Below are 17,805 nucleotides of genomic sequence, written 5' to 3'. Positions count from 1 at the left end.
ATTAGAGTAAAAATCTGGTGTGCGCACCCACACAACTTTCCTTGCCGTTATGAAAATTGATCACCTGACGCTAGTGTTCCCGCGCATCTCAAATCTACTATTCAAAGATTTGAGCTAGCTGGTAACAGGGCAATAACGCTGAAGACACACGAGGTGTGCTATCTCTTCATAGTGAATCATTTAATAGAATCAACAGTTGCCAACAGTTTGCAAATGGATAATCACATTTTATCGAATTTCGAGCTTATTTTCAATTTTAGGTGTAAATGTTACTGGACATTAGTTGTAGAGATTCTCATGCTGAATCTTTTCCACTCGATATTTTTTGTTTAAATTGTATCTGAAGCCTGATAATTGAGAATCTAAAATAAAACTTTGCATAGATGGGCGTAGCTCCTGAAATTTTACAGATATAGGACTTGTTGAAGTTGATAGAGCTTATCAATGGCTATTTCAGGTATTAATTTGATCAAAATCATTGAAGTCGTTTTCGAGAAAATCGTGAAAAACCCCTGTTTTTGACAACATTTTCGCCATTTTATCCGCCATCTTGAATCGCATTTGATCGAACTTGTTCGTGTCGGATCCTTATATTGTAAGGACCTTACGTTCCAAATTTCAAGTCATTCCGTTAATTGGGAGATGAGATATCGTGTACACAGACGCATATACACTCATACACACACACACATACAGACCAATACCCAAAAACCACTTTTTTGGACTGAGGGGGGATCTTGAAACGTATAGAAACTTAGAAATTGGGGTACCTTAATTTTTCTCGGAAAGCAATACTTTCCTTACCTATTGTACGAGTAATAGGGCAAGGCAAGTAAAATCAGACTATAGAATTATTATTCATCATAAATCAGCTGACAAGTGATTACACAGATGTGTGGAGAAGCCACTGTATTTCCATAAGGTCTCAATCAGGTACTTGTGGATGAGAATACTGCGTGAGGTCTACTGTTCACAGAACTACTAGTAGATAACTAATTATAATTATGTACAATATCAACGCTTATCCTTAATTAAAAGTCATTATTATTAAAAGTCCATATTTAAAACCTATTCATGATGATCGTGCTTTCGAAATCTATCTTTGCTTCCCTATAATATATGAGTTTGTAAATAATGTATATGATTCCATATGAAAATCAAGTATATTTGCTTCCCTATGAGTTTGTAAATAATGTATATTATGATTCCATATGAAAATCAAGTATATTTTTGCTTCCCTGTGAGTTTGTAAATAATGTATATGATTCCATATCATTATGAAAATCAAGTATATTTGCTTCCCTATGAGTTTGTAGATGCTTATAATTCCATAACGTTATGAAAATCAAGTATGAGTAGCCTACTGACAGATGTGGATTGACTTGAATACCGGAAAATATGATTTCAGTTTGGATATTATACGGGTGACATTGAAAACTAGATTTCTTGTGGTCATTGAAAGAACCTGACAATGTCTCGGTTTGGTCTTATGAAAGGATGATATATTTGAATTGCCAATCTTGGTTTTATTTTGAACTATATCCAAATCTGTCGAAATTTTTAGCAAATTAATGTACGTGAGGAACTAAAGAACCGTAATATTGATATTGTGACTATGACTCTACAAATAGCAACTTTTTATACTGTCACACACCACATTAGTTCACCGTTGTACTAAAAAGGAAATTGCTATCATGTATCGAGCAGAAATATTTTCAAATTTCTTATTGATATTAATGAGTTGTTGATCTTTTACTATGGATTAATTATTCAAGGGCGTATTTGAGAGATGAGGAAGTTGACAGTTATCAGTGTCAAATGCTAATCCTTTTTATCAACGCTAATTAGGAGGAATTTTGTTTTTAAAACATTTGAGTGTTATGCTTGGTCGAGCTTATTCCTGTATACTTAATTTTATGTATATCAAAAACATGTTGTAAAGCAATATGGCAATAAGCTTTATTTGTCCTATAGTGTTTAAGTAAATATAAAGATTTGAAGAATTCGAACTATAGCGATCCTACTATATTGACAAACAACCTATATTATTCTACACCTAATAAAATATGGTGGAGTGTGCTGAAAGTATTATTTTATAAAGGAATATCATCAGATGATAGATGATCAGTTGATTGGGTAAACAGGACTGAGGTCCTCCAGTTTCATAAAATTTCAGCAAGCCCTTCAATGAATTAGTGCTCCGATAGGCAGAAATATAATAAAATCGGTTACTTTTAGAGTGCTCAAAACTTTTTAGCCTGCCAATGTATGAACACTCTCATAAGAACATAATATGGTATTGTTATCCTGTCCAGCACAGTATAGAAATTCATTGGAAGAAATGACTACAGTATTTTTAGTTGACCGAACGTAGTGAGGTCTACGGTATGTTTCAACTCGATTTGCTTTTGTCTGTCGTCTGTATGTAACGCGATTACGGCCAAACGCGTTGATAGAATTCGATGAGATTTGATGCGCGTCGATGTATAGTTAGTTGTATACACAAGGTTTTTTTAAATTTTGCATTTTAAGGTTTTTAAATTTTGCATTTTTACTCCATACTCTGATATCACTATAATATCATACTTTGAAGATAGGATCAATCAGACTATAGAATTATTCATAATCGATCAGCTGACAAGTGGATTATTCATTGCATGCATTACACATATGTCTCTCCTTGTCTATTTCTATAAGGTAGGGTTTCAATATTTTGTATGATGCGTGCCCATCCGTATCAATATTCTCACATTAAACAAATTTAATAGGTGATTGAAAATAAAATAAAAAATGATTAAATGAACTGAATAATGTCGAAGAAATTATAATATTCTTGATTGAAAAAAAATAATTTTTGAGAAATATTTTTATCAGATGGAAAGATTATCACGAAACTGTATAAATCATCCATCATATGGGATACAATTCAAACGTAAACTGAGTTTATTAACATAAGTGAGTTTTCGATCTTGGAGAAAACTAATAATTTTTTTAAGAGTAAATTATGATTCAACTGTGAAAATTGTGATTCAACTGAATCAACTAGAACAGGTGACATCAGATACTTGTGGATGAGAAAACTGCGTGAGGTCTACTGTTCACAGAACTACTAGTTAATAATCAAATCTTAGTCAGGCTACTCTAATCTTGATCTTTGTCACTAAGGCTGCTTTAGAAGAACTATCTGTACTATGATGCATGATAAATATCACATTATTAATCACTTTATGAAAAATTACAGATACAGAAACTGAATGGTCAAAACAGAACTATAATAAAAAATTGTTATGCAGCATCTCTCATATTCATCACGAAATACTCATGTTGAAATTGTGTCAAGAATAGTTAGAAGTCTGGCCCGAGGGTGAAATCTGATTTGAGATAATACAGGGGATACACAATCAAACATCCAAGCAACGAAGCAAGTATAGCAAAACATGTGTTTATATTGGTACTCACGCAAAGGCAAAGCAAAGGTATTCTAGTCTTCAGTTTTGTCTTGGATAAAATCTTGACAGTCGTTTTCTCATCCGTGCTTCATTCAAATTCTGGAGATGCTCCAGCCGTTTGTAAAACTGGTTTCAGTTGTTTTCCGCGTAGCCTGAATCAGCTCATAATAATAAGGAGTTCAAACACAACATCACAACCTCAAAACATACCTGTAGTATAGGTACTCTATGATCTCAATCACTATCAGCTTGAACACCATATTATTGAATCATTTATTTCTATAGATTTGAAGCAATGTCCAGTTGTATCTAAATAGCATAATAGCTATTTGAAGCATCCAATAACCGATAGAAGAATCATTTTTGAGTCCATTTTGAGTAATCTATTTGTCACTTGATGAAATTAAATGCAATACTGCTAAATGCATGTTTGTCAATATGCTAGAGCATTTCTTATGTTAGTGCAAATTTCTAGTGAGAAAACATGAAGATCCGAATACATAACCTATTAACTTGAGTATTGATAGGAAATGACATTGGGTAATACGGCAAGGCAGATCATCCGAAAGGATCTCTCTGCCGATAGAAGCCAAAAGAATAAATAAATAATACATTTTTATCTAGAATAAAGATCTACCATTTTTAAATGGTTGTACTAATGCATTATGTTGTGCGAAATAAATTAAATTTTGAATTGGAAAAATTGAAGTTTTCAAATGAAAAAAATGACATAATACAAACTGTATAATTACGATATATTATGACTTTTTCAAACTATAAAGCCGATGTATAGTTGGAAAATGATGTGACTGGGTTTTGATGGGAACCATTCAAAATGTGATTTCGAATATATTTGCATAATTTATTCATCCAATGTCAACTCAATGAATAGGTGAAATTTTATACAAATTATAGAAATCGATAATTCCTATCAAATCAATGTGTCAGTGACACAATAGAATTGATTTGTAGTAAGAGCTGATCTAGAAATCAAAAATATCAGGCCGTTAAATGATATTATTTAGTACTGTAGTCTATAAATTGAAGGCAGATAAAATTTCCAAACATAAATATATATATATATATATATAATATATATATATATATATATATATGAATTCAGGACTACTTCCTTATATTTATAAAATAGAATTATAGTACCCTTCAAAATTAATAAAATAATAAAACAAGATAAAAATACAATTGAATGAAAAACTTCATTATGAATTGAAACCACAATATCAACTTCTCAACTACACAAAAAGTAAAAATACAATTTTTATTCTTGTTTCATTATTCTATTAATTTTAAAGGGTACTATAATATTCTATTTTATAAATAAAGAAGATAATATGAAAGAAGATATTGTGCATCAAGTTCAATCAATAAATATGATGATTATTACTAGAAAAAGTACTTCTAAAAAATGAATAATGAGAAAGAAAAAGAACTAGTGGACATATCAACTTGATGTGTTGAAATTTTTTTTGGAATCTAGAATAATATAATCGAATAAATTAAAATCTGTGTAGATCAGTAAGAGAACATAACATGCCAGTTTTTCTTACTGCTCTTCGATCCCAGATGCCATCGATCATGAAAACTTTTTATAGTCTATTTGAGTGAGTAATTCGTTTGCAATAATTACTTGTACATGACTTTTACATAGAGACCTTGATTTCAATTGCCTTTACACGCCCAACTTGACTTGACTTGTGGTGACTGCAGTCATGCACTCAAACTAGTTCTGCTATTGATTAGAGTCTAGACTTATTATATAATCTCATCAGCTCACCTTGTTAGGATCCGAATTCAAATTATGTAATGAGTAGAGTCTGAAAAAATCGGTGATATTGTCAAGAGAGCAGAATTTGGTCATCCTGATAGCTATCACATCTATTTTTTATGAGCATAATTTTCTGGGTAGATTGATTTAGTTCACCTGAGATTAATGATAGCCTATATAAAAAATCTGTGAAGAGAATTGATAATGTCTAAGTATAGGTCTATAAAAATTAATATCAAGCTCCTTTGTCTATGGTTATATTTATTTTTGAATAAGATAACAGTTTTAACAGTAGAGTATATGAGCCTGTACTCATAGTTATTGTTTTGTTCCTGGCCAGGGCCGGCTTACAGTTATGCTATCTCTTCGGTACTAGCTTACAGAACAGATAGCGTAAGTTTACTTGTATAAGTTGTCTCTGGTACTAGGTAGCTGTTTAGGGGCTTACCCAACATTCGATAAAAATTTGAAGAACTACTACTACCTATTTCGGACTATGTGTTATCTAAATTTGGGAGAGGAATAGCTCAAAGCTACCTTATTTTTCCTCTCTCTATCATTTTGATAATGTACTTATTGTATAAATGAAAAAAGAATAAATGAATTTGAATCGTCACAAGTAAAATTGAAGAAAGATACATCAGCCTTTGTGTTCACACTGGAAATCAGATTTAAAATTTTTAGTAGCCTGTTATTTGCTAAGGAGAATTCTAAGTTATTAACCATTTTCATACTTACCTATTCTCGGCTGACATGTATATCGGTCACATTCAGAATTGTCCTCCGTTAGGCTGAGAATTAGCTGTTGGTGATTGTGAGAATTAGGCCCAGTTGCACAAAAGCCGGTTGAATTTTAACCATGATTAATTCCACGAGGACCAATCAGAGAAGGCGATTTTGAAAAGACGGCTTCTCCGATTGATTCACGTGGAATTAATCACGGTTAAAATTTAACCGGCTTTTGTGCAACTGGCACTAAGTCAATTAGAGAACAATCCTGAGAGTCGGCCTATATAAATGCTGGTCAACAATCATCGGCAAGTGTGAATCAAATAGTTCTGAGTGTCGGCTGATAAATGCTGGTCGACAATCGGCAAGTGTGAATCAGAGAACAATCCTGAGTGTCAGCCAATAAATGCTGGTCGACAATCGGCAAGTATGAATCAGAGAACAATTCTGAGTGTGAATCAGAGATCAGTTCTGAGTGTCGGCCGATAATCGTTTAGTGTGAAAACGGCTATTACGGCACATAAAATTGTAATTCAGATACTGTATTGTACAATGTAATCACTCCCAATCGTTTCAATAGTGTGTAAAATTTGTTAAAATAAAAATAGCTTTGAAAAATGACAACTATTTCTTTTTTCAGGATGGACAGAAATCTAGTGGACCTGATAGACCTGGGAGAGCCGCCTCCTCTGACGGCACTCGGCGACGATGTCAACCTTATCGACGCCATCCTCACGGGGATGCTGGAGTGCGCCTCTCCCTCCTCCCCGTCGCCGGGAGGAGGAGTTGAGGAGGTGACCTTCCGAGAGGAGGAGGATGACAGCATCCAGGAGCTGGTGGACCAAAGTATGCAGACTGACATCACCTACGCCCTTGACGAAACAGACTGTCCAGATTTCGAGTCCTGTTTACAGGACACCTCATTGCCCGGATTCGAAGATAACTTTTTGTCGCTGCCCATAGAGTTGCCTTCTGATCTTGATGTGCATGATTGCGCCATCGGTATAAGTGCATCGTGAGTATTATCTTCTCTATAAAGCACAGCAGAATGCATTTAGGCACAGATATGAGCTTAGACCACCACCTTGTATGAGTATGTGAGTTGACTATCCCTGAGTTGAAATGTAGTAAGTAGATCTACATTAGATTTTTCAATGTAGTAGAATGTATTAGAACGATATTGTAATGCTTAACCATGTAGGTTGTGTTTGAATACTATTTGATTCACAGAGGCTGTATTATTTAGTCACTGTGATTTGATAAAATGCGTGTAGTTCTTGGTATGTGTGTAGTAATGTAGTAGATCTACATTGAATGTTCTGATGTAGTGGAATGTTTTGGTAGATATTGTAATGCTCAACCATGAGTACTATTTGATTCACAGAGGCTATATTATTTGAAGTCACTGTAATCTGATGAAATGTGTGTAGTTGTTCTTGGTTCATCACTGATGTGTCCTTCTGAAATGTATGTGATCTTTTCCTATATGAGGTGTGATACTTCAATAATAATTATTGTGATACATGGAATTGATGTTTTTTACAAGGAAAATAGAAATATAGAATCACTTCAGTTAAACAAATAAAAACAAAGGTCAAGCATAATAGAAGTTGAGAATCAAGATGTATAGAATAATAAAACGTTCTATTGTGAAGTATATTGATACTCATGTCTGAAGAGATTACATCTTGGATTTAAGAGATAAGAGGATTCATTTTAATACTTAGATTGAAGTTTGAACAGTTATAACATGCAGATTATACAATATTCATCGTTTTCTTGATAGAGCATTCATCTCATCTGACTGATAGAAGATTCAAATGCTGGATAATGAAATTTTCCAGTCTCCTTTATTGGTTGATTCATACAATAAGTACATCAATGATAGGGAGAGAAAAAATAAGGTAATCTTGTGCTATTCTTCTCCCAAATTTAGATAAGGTTCCACTTAGTCCGAAATAGGTTGTAGAACTCTCGTTGTAGGACTGTGTCTTACCTTTATATTCAGATCAAAAAATTAGTTTTGAGTTACTGTCCTCAACATAATAATCATCACTTATCACTTGATATTATCTATTATAGCGTTACTGTGAAAAAGAAATCCTTGTACTATATAAGAAATCGCAGTGAAATTCAGACTGAGAGTTAATCCAGTGATATTCCGATTGGAGAAAGATCTTTCGCATGTATACGATCTGTTTTTCTATTCTCACGCTCCGCCTCACCTGAAGCGATCTTCTCTTTTTATCCTCCTCAGTCCTCTATCGTTCTTTCTGCTATTAGCATCGAGAAATCGAGAAGGAAATTCGTAAACAGTCTAGGATTTAGTTAGGCAGAGTCTCACGCACGAACGATTTTGGTCGACATTTTGGTTTTGAATGGTGAACAGAGATCATGTCACCATAAATGATTGAATCTCTTTTTAATGTTTTTCTTTTGTAACGAATTGTATTGAAGATTCATCTTACAGATCGCTTGGTTCTGTTCCAAAGTTGAATTGATCTCAATATCTGAAGTTATTGACTCTACTGATCTCTCAATTCATTCATGAAACTCTATCTATAGAGTTTTCCATACCAGAAAAATTTGAAGAATATCTACAGTGCTGTAGAGAGCTTTTTGGAAGGATCAAGGATGGATATTGATAGGGTTTTCAGAGCAGTTATTGTTCACAAGCCAGAGGGAGAACAAAGTATTGGAGGCCTTAAAAGAGATGGCAGTAAGATTGTTTGAGAACATTCGGAACATGGGTGGGCTTATGCTTGGGCCTAATCCTCGAGGGAGGAAGAACTTGATCTATCAGTTTTATTTATTCTTTATTGCTGTCTCACATTCATTTATAAGTTGAAAATATATATTAACCAATAAATCAGAAAGAATATATCCATATAAGTTGACTAACAAATGAGAAAAGTTTGTTATTTAAAGTTATAATTATAATGGCTTAAGAAGTACAAGATCTGCTTTCTCATCAAGGCTGTGCAAAAGGCTAAAAAAACTTTTTACTGGTGAAATTCTTCAAAGTTTTTCAATTTGTATACTATCAAGCTATTAAAATCAAAAATTTTGCTCAAGGAAACATTTTTTTCCCGATAATTAATTTTTGAGATATGAGCGCCTAAAGTTTAAATTTTTGGGACAGAACATTCCAAATTCGGTAAGAAATAAATCCATGATTTTTAGAGTATAAATTTTCCATGGTATTGTTACAATTCTCATGGATTTATTTTACCGAATTTGAAATTATCTGTTCCAAAAATTTAACTTTAGACGCTCATATCTCGAAAAGTAATGATCGGGGAAAAATTTCCTGAGAAAAGTTTTTATTTTGATAGCTTGATAATATATACAAATTGGAAAATCTTGAAAATATCTCCAGTAGAAATATTTGTTTTAAGCCTTCTGCACAGCCTTGAACTTTTATGAAAACATTGGCTCAAATATATGAGAATACTGTACACTCTTCAATGACTATACTAAAATAGTCATTGATTTATCTATTGACTATTCTAAAATAGGCACAGGATTCTGTACATTATAGGCCTAGGCGTTAGCAAGTCAACCAGATCAGATTATAAGCCTAGCGTTTGGTGCATGATAGACGAAAATGCCATTGGCCAAACCAAAATTTTCAATCATTGAAGGTGGTATAAAACTGTCAATCAATTAACATCTAATACATCTCAAATCCCATACCGCTAAAGTATGTTTTATCAACCTCAGAAAAAATAACTTAATGGAATCAAATCCACTGAATCTTATACAATATAAGATGATATACTGTATATATAATATTGAACTTGGATAACGGGGTGGTTTATTATTCGTAACGGTTTATTTCTCAACACACACTCCTGATTCTTCTACACAAAGCTTAAATTCTTCGCAAACTCCTGAACAATCTACACAAAGCTTACCACACATCTGTGATCTTCATTAGCCTCAGAAATCACCTCCTCATTAACGGAAATTCCTTAGGCTCTAATAAATTTCCCAACCCAATCATTCTTTGAATTCCTTTCATAAAGTGAATATGACCAAACCAATGAGTCACTGCCGAGTTTCACGAGAGTGTGACGAATGTAACAACGTTACTGGAACGAGAGTACTCGTTACTGGAAGAACAATGCAGAAATGACAATTAAATAAAGCGTGCACAAGATAGAGCACTCGCGTTTGAAAGGACAAAAGAATTTGAAAGAGAAGAAGGATGACTCAGATGCCTTTTTTATGAGCAGGAGAGAGATGAATGTTATGAAGGCTTAACCCAAACAATGCATATACCGAAACATCATACCTGAGTATACCTATATATATCTAGTTATTCCATACTCACTGGATTTGAACAAAGAAAGAACATCTAGAAACGTGGCTTGAAGAATACTTTTTGATATCACTATGAGTCGCATGTAACACCTGGACAGGACTACAGTGAGGTCCACGTTATAATGGCAGTGTTGGATTAGCATTCTATTGCTATCCTTGTCTATCATTCAACAAAGTGGATAACGCTATCTCTTTATAGCTTTGCTTTGTCGCCAGATCGTCTCTTAACAATGTAGAACTAATAATTATTGATAATTATATTAATAATTGATTATTTTAAACAAGAATGAACAGTTAATATTACATCAATAAACCTGTATCAGCTACCATCTATAGAAGGCATTAACAAGACAGAGGATCGGCAACATTGTTCTCGTATCTTTCTCCACTGTCATTATAACGTGGACATCACTATAGTAACTGGTTGGTCGCGAATGAAAAAGGTCACGATTACGTTACTTTTATATCCACTATGGAAACCTGCTTCAATATAAGTTTACTACTTCTCATTCATAGATATATGAGAAACCATGCACACGGCCAGGACTCAACTTCTAACAATCAACAATGTGTGTGCATTGTTATGTATATTGAACATATCCAACGCCAGTAATGTATTCTGGAATATTATCATATCTTCTTCACGGTGGCTGCATGTGAAAGTTTGAAAAGTTAAAATTTCTGTTCACATGTCACATTGGAAGCCATTGTGTTGCTGAACAAAGATGAAAGGCGAGTCCGAGGAAAAGTATACAGAAATTGATAAGAGTGGTTGATGTGACTATTATTTCATTTGCTCAAACATGACTTTAGTGAGGTTTTATTAGCAATGGTATTGCTATCCTTGTCTATCATTTAACAAAGCGGATAGTGCTATCTCTTTCTCGTTTTGCTTCGTTGCCAGATCGTCTTTTAACAATGTAGAATTAATAATTAATCAACAAAATATTTTATCTTAATTATGAAAATTTATGATGAAATTATTGAAAAATATGATTTCTTGCTTGAAATAAAAAATATAAGTGATTATTTTAAAAGAGAATGAACCGTTTATATTACACCAATAAAGACTATTAATAAGCTCTCATTAAATAATGCTTCTAGTGGAGAAGATTGTTTTAATTTTCGGAACAAAATATTTTAAATTAATATTATTTTATTTTACAGTTTTGAGTACTGAGTAGAAAGAATTTTGTTATCAATTCGGATCTTAATCTTTCTAAATTCAAAATTAATTGTTTCAAGTGTTTGTGTTTTGTTTCAATGTGGAAATTAGTGAAGAATTGGAAAGTCGCACATAACCTTTATTTGGACAATTTATTTTATTAAATTGGGATGAAAAGAAGTTTTGGACTGTAGTCCGTTTCCTTGTCCTTATTTTGATTGTAAATGATTAATAAACAAAGCTGTATCAGCTACCGTCTATAGAAGGCATTGACAAGACAGAGGATCAGCAACGTTTTTCTCCTATCTTTCTCCACTGCCATTATAACGTGGATCTTACTATAGGTAGTGGATAGAGTCAATTATAAAATATTTATAGGATTAGAAGGAGTGAGGGGTTGAAAATTTTCCGTTATTGATGAGTAGTCGGAAATGATCAAGAGGGTAGATAATAAAGTGAATCGAGACTAGGTACATGTACCTAGGTACTATGACTGGTCAAAACAAGGACTTCCCTTGACTATTTACGAGCAACCAATTGATGCAAACTCACCTATTCTCTTCTACATGTTTTTCCATAACAAGACTTGAAAACTTTCAGTCCTGGAATCATAAAGGGTCTTAGCGCAAATTAAAGCTTCAAGAATAATTTTATCATGATCTTCATATTCACTTGGTCTACTATTACTCTTCAATTGCTCTATCACTAGAGCTCTATTTCTGTTTCTACTACTCTATTCTAGTGCTCTATTTCTAGTACTCTTTATTTGCTCTCCATATTCCATTACAATATTGGACTATCACCAATATTACCTACATTTCAATCACAACAAGCTAGTCTGCTGAGTAATATCATAGAGAAACAATAGCTTAAGTAGATATCTCATGGTATAGGGCGTTTATGTCGCAACTTTTACTGTTATCTCAAGCCGATAGTCCACGTAATTCTTTCCCGTGAAGATGTGTGACGCTAGTAGTCTCTCATATTGTGCCGTTCATACACTCTCACCCGGCCAAAACAGTAAAAATCGACAATAATCGACAGTAATCGACTTCAGTTAACAGTAAAGGTTGCTATATAAACGCCCTATGCCATGGGATATCTACTTACGCTATTGTTTCTCTATGGCAATATCATATAGAAAGCATACATCTGTGCTCAACATCAGACAACTATACATCAAAACATTACTCAGTTATATTAGGAAACATAAAGCAGATCTATTTATCAATATCGAACATAATTATCAAACACGACATAGGAACAACCATGGATATTATATACCTAGATTGATACACGGAACTGAACTCAATCACCATACTATTTAGCTCAGATTTTATACAGGAATGTCCCAGATAATGTGAGGGAGGCCGAGAGCAGCAGCAATGTGATGTTTAAAAGCTCGTTGAAGAAATGGCTCTTCAGCATAGGCTGGATTGGAGCTAAGAGGCTCATTCACTCACCTTACACCTAGCAAGAGTAAATGCATTGGGGAATAACTTTATACATTAATATTTCGAAATGCTAAATTCATTTATACACTCATACCTTACGTTCAAGTATTTAGAGTTTCAAAACATAATAGAGGCTTATAAAACAATAAATTACCTCCGGTTTTTGGGTCCTCTTGCTCTCCACTCTAGATATCAAGCTACACCCAACACTATATTATTATGTTATCACTTATAATTCACCTACTGTTATCTGAATCTTAGTTGTGTAATTTTAATTAAACATATTGTAATTTATAGTAAATATAATACCATATAACTACTTATTGAATAATACTGCTTGCAGGAACTGTCCCCCAATCTCAGACGCATAGTCTTACTGGGGGAATTCCACTCAATATGTTCTTTCTACTGTTTTTGTAAAAATGTGATTCTTATTTTGTTGAACATCAAATATAAATATGTACATGTATTGTATGCCAAGTGGAAATAGACGGATTGAATTGAATTGAATACTCATACATCTCTGTATGTTTATTCTATGGTAATATTGACCGACAAAGAACATTCAAACTCATTCAATTTAGGTCAAATTGGATGTGACTCTACAAACTCTTCATAGTAAATGTAAATGTAGCTTCTATTTCATCACCCCTCATCAGAAGAGCAGCTGTGCACGTCCACGTTAGGCCTAATCTACCCACATACTTTGCATTAGCCTAATCGCCCGATCATATATTCAATTTCCGGTCTCTGTCCATTAATTGGTGCAACTGGCAAACAATTTACTACTGCTCACAGGATTAGTCTCTTCCTTCATCACTGGCATCTCTTTGTTGTTCACAGTCTGGTTTCCAGTTCCCACCGCTTCCAGTTGGAGGAAGAAGGAAGATGATTGGTTCTAATTAGCATTACATTACAGAGATGTCCAGCATCTTTCAACAGCGGGAAGGAAGGGTCAGTTGGTGTTTGATGTAAAGAAGCTCGGAAATTGTTTCTATGGGAAACAGGGAGTTGTAGTGAGGCTGTAAGAAATGGGAGAAGAGGAGGAAAACCATGGTATGATCTAATGGAGCTCTGAAATTTTCCTGCCTCTTTAGAAACTAGAACTAGTTACTCCTTGAAACAGGGAGTTGAAGTCAGATTTTTAGAAGTGGGAGAAGAGGAGGAAAATTGACAAATCTGTGAAGAGGATGATAAGGAAAAAGACGGAGGATTAGGAGAGGGGAGAGGCGGATGAGAAGGAGGATAAAAAATGAGAATCAGATTAGACGGGAGAAGAGAACAGTAGAAAACGAGGAGTGGTTGGGGGAGGAGGTACAAATGAAAGTGGAGGAAGAGGATGTCGATGATGGAAAAGAGGAGGATGAATTGAAAAAGATAGAAAGAAGAGAATAGGATTTGAAAAAGTAAAAAAGAGGGAAAATATGAAAGGATTATGAAATATGGTAGGAAAGTGGAGGAAGAGGTCAATAATGGAAGAAGAGGTCGGTAATGGAAAAGAGGAGGATGAATGGAAAAAGATAGAAAGAAGAAAATAGGAGGTGAAAAAGGAAAAAGAAGGAGGAAATGATTAGAGAAAAAGGGAGAAATGGTTCAAGTGAAAGAAAATGCTAGGAAAATTAAACTTGAATGGTAAAGGAGAAGACAATATGAGTGTTAAAAACAAAAGGAATGTCAAGGAAGAAGATATACAGATTTTTGAAGAAGAAACGAGCTGAATAGAATAATGATTAAGTTTCTACTCATTCTCTCATGAATTAGTTAGCACACTTACGGAAAAAAAAAAGGAAAAGGAAAATTTGTAAAAGAATATTCAAGAAAACATCTTAATTAAAAAAATCGAGAAGAGAAGGAAGAAGGTCAAATACGATGATAAATCGGTAGGGGAGGAGACACAAGGAAATGGATGAGGTGAAGTATAGGAGAGAAGGAGAATGGTGAAGAGGAATAAGAAGAGGAGGACGTAAGAAAAGAGGAAGGATAAGTTAATACGAGAGGAAGAAAAAATAAGGAGAGAGAATTTGAAGACGGAAAGCCAGGAACATCTCCTTAAAAAAGAAGTGGAAGTGAGTCATTAAGTTGATTGAATTATCTTTCCAGGAAGAAGCAATGTTCATCTTAAGACGTAATCTGTTGTAATTCAAGTGGAACTTACTGTGCCTGATCCTGATCATACAAAAATTTGCATTAAAGTATTATGGATTCAGCCTTGAAATGAGTAAGAATGATAGACAGGTGCTACTGTATTATGTTTAATACACTCGTAGTTTCGTAGCATGTCTATTGTACTGAATTTAGCAAGTCCAGTAATAAATTCTTTATATATATATTATATGGTGGCTATTAGGCATTCGGCTACTCAATTTACAGAAGCAATAATAATGATTAAGTTTCTACTCATTCTCTTATGAAATTAGTTATCACCTCTCTCAAAAAATCTCATTCCTACTCCTGACCCTCCAATCACTGTACAATATATAGGCTAACAAGGGGAGTGTCTCGATTAGCCCAGTAGTTCGATTATACCAGGTCCTATTCTACAAATAAGCTCCAAAACCTGGTACAATCGAACTACTGGGCTAATCGAGACGGAATGCTTCGATTAACCCATTAGTTCGATTGTACCAGGTTGTATAAACGAAACCTGGTCTAATCGAGACACAGGACCTGGTGTAATCGAACTACTGGGCTAATCGAAATACACCCCTAACAAGGGTCTCTCAACACATACATTAATATCTAATTCATTAAATCAGCAACCAATTTTTTGGTCGATACATAAAGTGGCTTATATGATAGTGAACAAAATGGCAAATACTATTTGTTGGGAATTTGAGATTGGTCGGAGTTTTCAGTTTATGATATATACATTTCAGAAAATGTTACTGCAAAGAATGAAAGATGTTCCACAACTAAAAATGTAGAGAAAATAATTTGAAATATTCTCCTGAACTGCCAAACCATTATAAATGCTAAATATATATTCTTTTCATGTTTTGAGCACTGGATTTCATTGAACGAGTCACATAGAATATGTTTTCGAATGATTTTCAAAAACGCCACTCTTGGAAACTTGGATTAAGGCTGTGCAAAGGCTAAAAATAAACTTTCTACTCATGATTTTTTTCCAAGTTTTTCGATTTGTATATCATCAAGCTATCAAAATGAAAAATTTTTCCAAGGAAATTTTTTTTCCGATCATTACTTTTTGAGATATGAGCGACTGAAGTTTGAATTTTTGGGACAGAACATTTCAAATTCGGTACGTCATAAATCCATGAGATTTGGAGGAAGGATTCTTCATGGTATTGTTGATCTAGCAAAACAAAAATTTTCTGAAAAAATCAATTTTTGGAAAAGTTATTCAATTTACCAAAAATAACTCAACCAAGAGTTCAATTCAATTTCTAGTAAATTGAATAACTATCTTAAAAATTGATATTTTTAGAAAATTTTTGTTTCACTAGATCAACAATACCATGAAGAATCTATCCTCCAAATCTCATGGATTTATGACGTACCGAATTTGAAATGTTCTGTCCCAAAAATTTAAACTTTAGGCGCTCATATCTCAAAAATTAATGATCAGAAAAAAAATTATTCCTGAGAAAAATGTTTCATTTTGATAGCTTGATGATATACAATCAAAAACTTTGAAAAATATCTCGAGTAAAAAGATTGTTTTTAGCCTTTGCACAGCCTCAAAACCAAAAGTGACACGTTTTCTTGTGAAGATTTTATTCCTTGATTTAATGCAGCTTGTTCAATAGCAAGATTATTGTAATAACATATAATATTCCATATTATCTATGCTCATACAATATTGATACTGTATTCAACTAAGGCCGGCCATACACGTTGCGGTATACCGGAGAGGAATACCTGCGCAGGTATACCGCAACGTGTATGGCCGGCCTAAGATCTTTCTTCTCAGGAAGTGCCACTTACTGTTCTGTACAGAATATAGCCTAGATTTGAACTCCTGACCCATGTTGGTGAACTGAAAAGCTCTAATAACCATTCCGAACAATTATCTTCTTAAAGGAATGCAATTACAGTACTACTGTACTACTTGTCAGATGAGTTACTTCCAATCTTTCTTCTCAGCACTCTTTATCTCCTATTTCCTTTCTCGCTCCATTTCTCCACCTCGCTTCAACTACTACAGCAATGAAATTACCTCAACTACAATTTTACAGCAATTTGATTACGGGCTATAACGTTGTTTAATTACACTGTCGATGAAATAAAAAATGAATAGCTGGAAAAACATCAATTAAACTGTAGTAGGTTGCCTTGTGGCTGTAGCAATGAGCTTTCTTCGTAATTATTGCTACATCTACTGAAGATAAAGTAGTTACATCCTGAGAAAATCTAGATGCCAAAAAATGAAAGTGAAAAACGGATATTTTGTGGAACAAATGGACTCTAACAATAGAATTGTACAGTTAAATAAGAGTTGAATAGAACCAGAGAACGTATACGGTTAAACATACATTGTTTTGTTTTGGACAAAGATTCCCATTCATTCTGAATTGAGACAGAAAAGTGTGTGAAAAATGAAAATCTTTAACGGAAGTAAACTACTTTCAAGGTACAAGGACGTACGTTACTTCTTTCATCAAACATGGGACAGGTTCTCAGTTGACAAATGAGTATGAAAATTATGACCTTGTAATTTTTCGGTACCACTGAACTAGAAATATTAAAGAAATAGAAATGAAGTCTGATCTAAGCAACAAGTAACAGGTTTTACTCTACAGGAATCGAAAAGACACTGAGTAAATTCAGTTCTAAACACGAAATTACCTGGTTTTCCAGTTGCTAGTTATTTGTATGTTTCCTGTTTATTTACAAGGGAAACATTTTGAACTCCAATTTTAGTGAACTATCTGA

General features: G+C 33.7%; 1 protein-coding gene across 2 annotated transcripts in view; it reads left to right on the top strand.

The window, feature by feature from the left end:
* The window catches only part of LOC111054698 (sodium- and chloride-dependent glycine transporter 1), a 162,662-nt gene that overhangs the window by 31,836 nt on the left and 113,021 nt on the right, over window positions 1–17,805 (top strand). For both annotated transcript variants that reach the window (XR_005571856.1, XM_039433158.1), the window contains exon 2: window positions 6,605–6,979. Coding sequence is in view for 1 of the 2 variants with exons in the window: in XM_039433158.1 (XP_039289092.1) it covers window positions 6,606–6,979 (374 nt within the window). In the remaining variant the exon portion in view is untranslated. The remainder of the gene's footprint in view (window positions 1–6,604; window positions 6,980–17,805) is intronic.

Source organism: Nilaparvata lugens, chromosome 7, assembly GCF_014356525.2.
Source record: "Nilaparvata lugens isolate BPH chromosome 7, ASM1435652v1, whole genome shotgun sequence".
Classification (NCBI taxonomy): domain Eukaryota; kingdom Metazoa; phylum Arthropoda; class Insecta; order Hemiptera; family Delphacidae; genus Nilaparvata; species Nilaparvata lugens.
Note: the sequence above shows the minus strand (reverse complement) of the source record. Positions and strands in the feature narration are given on the sequence as shown.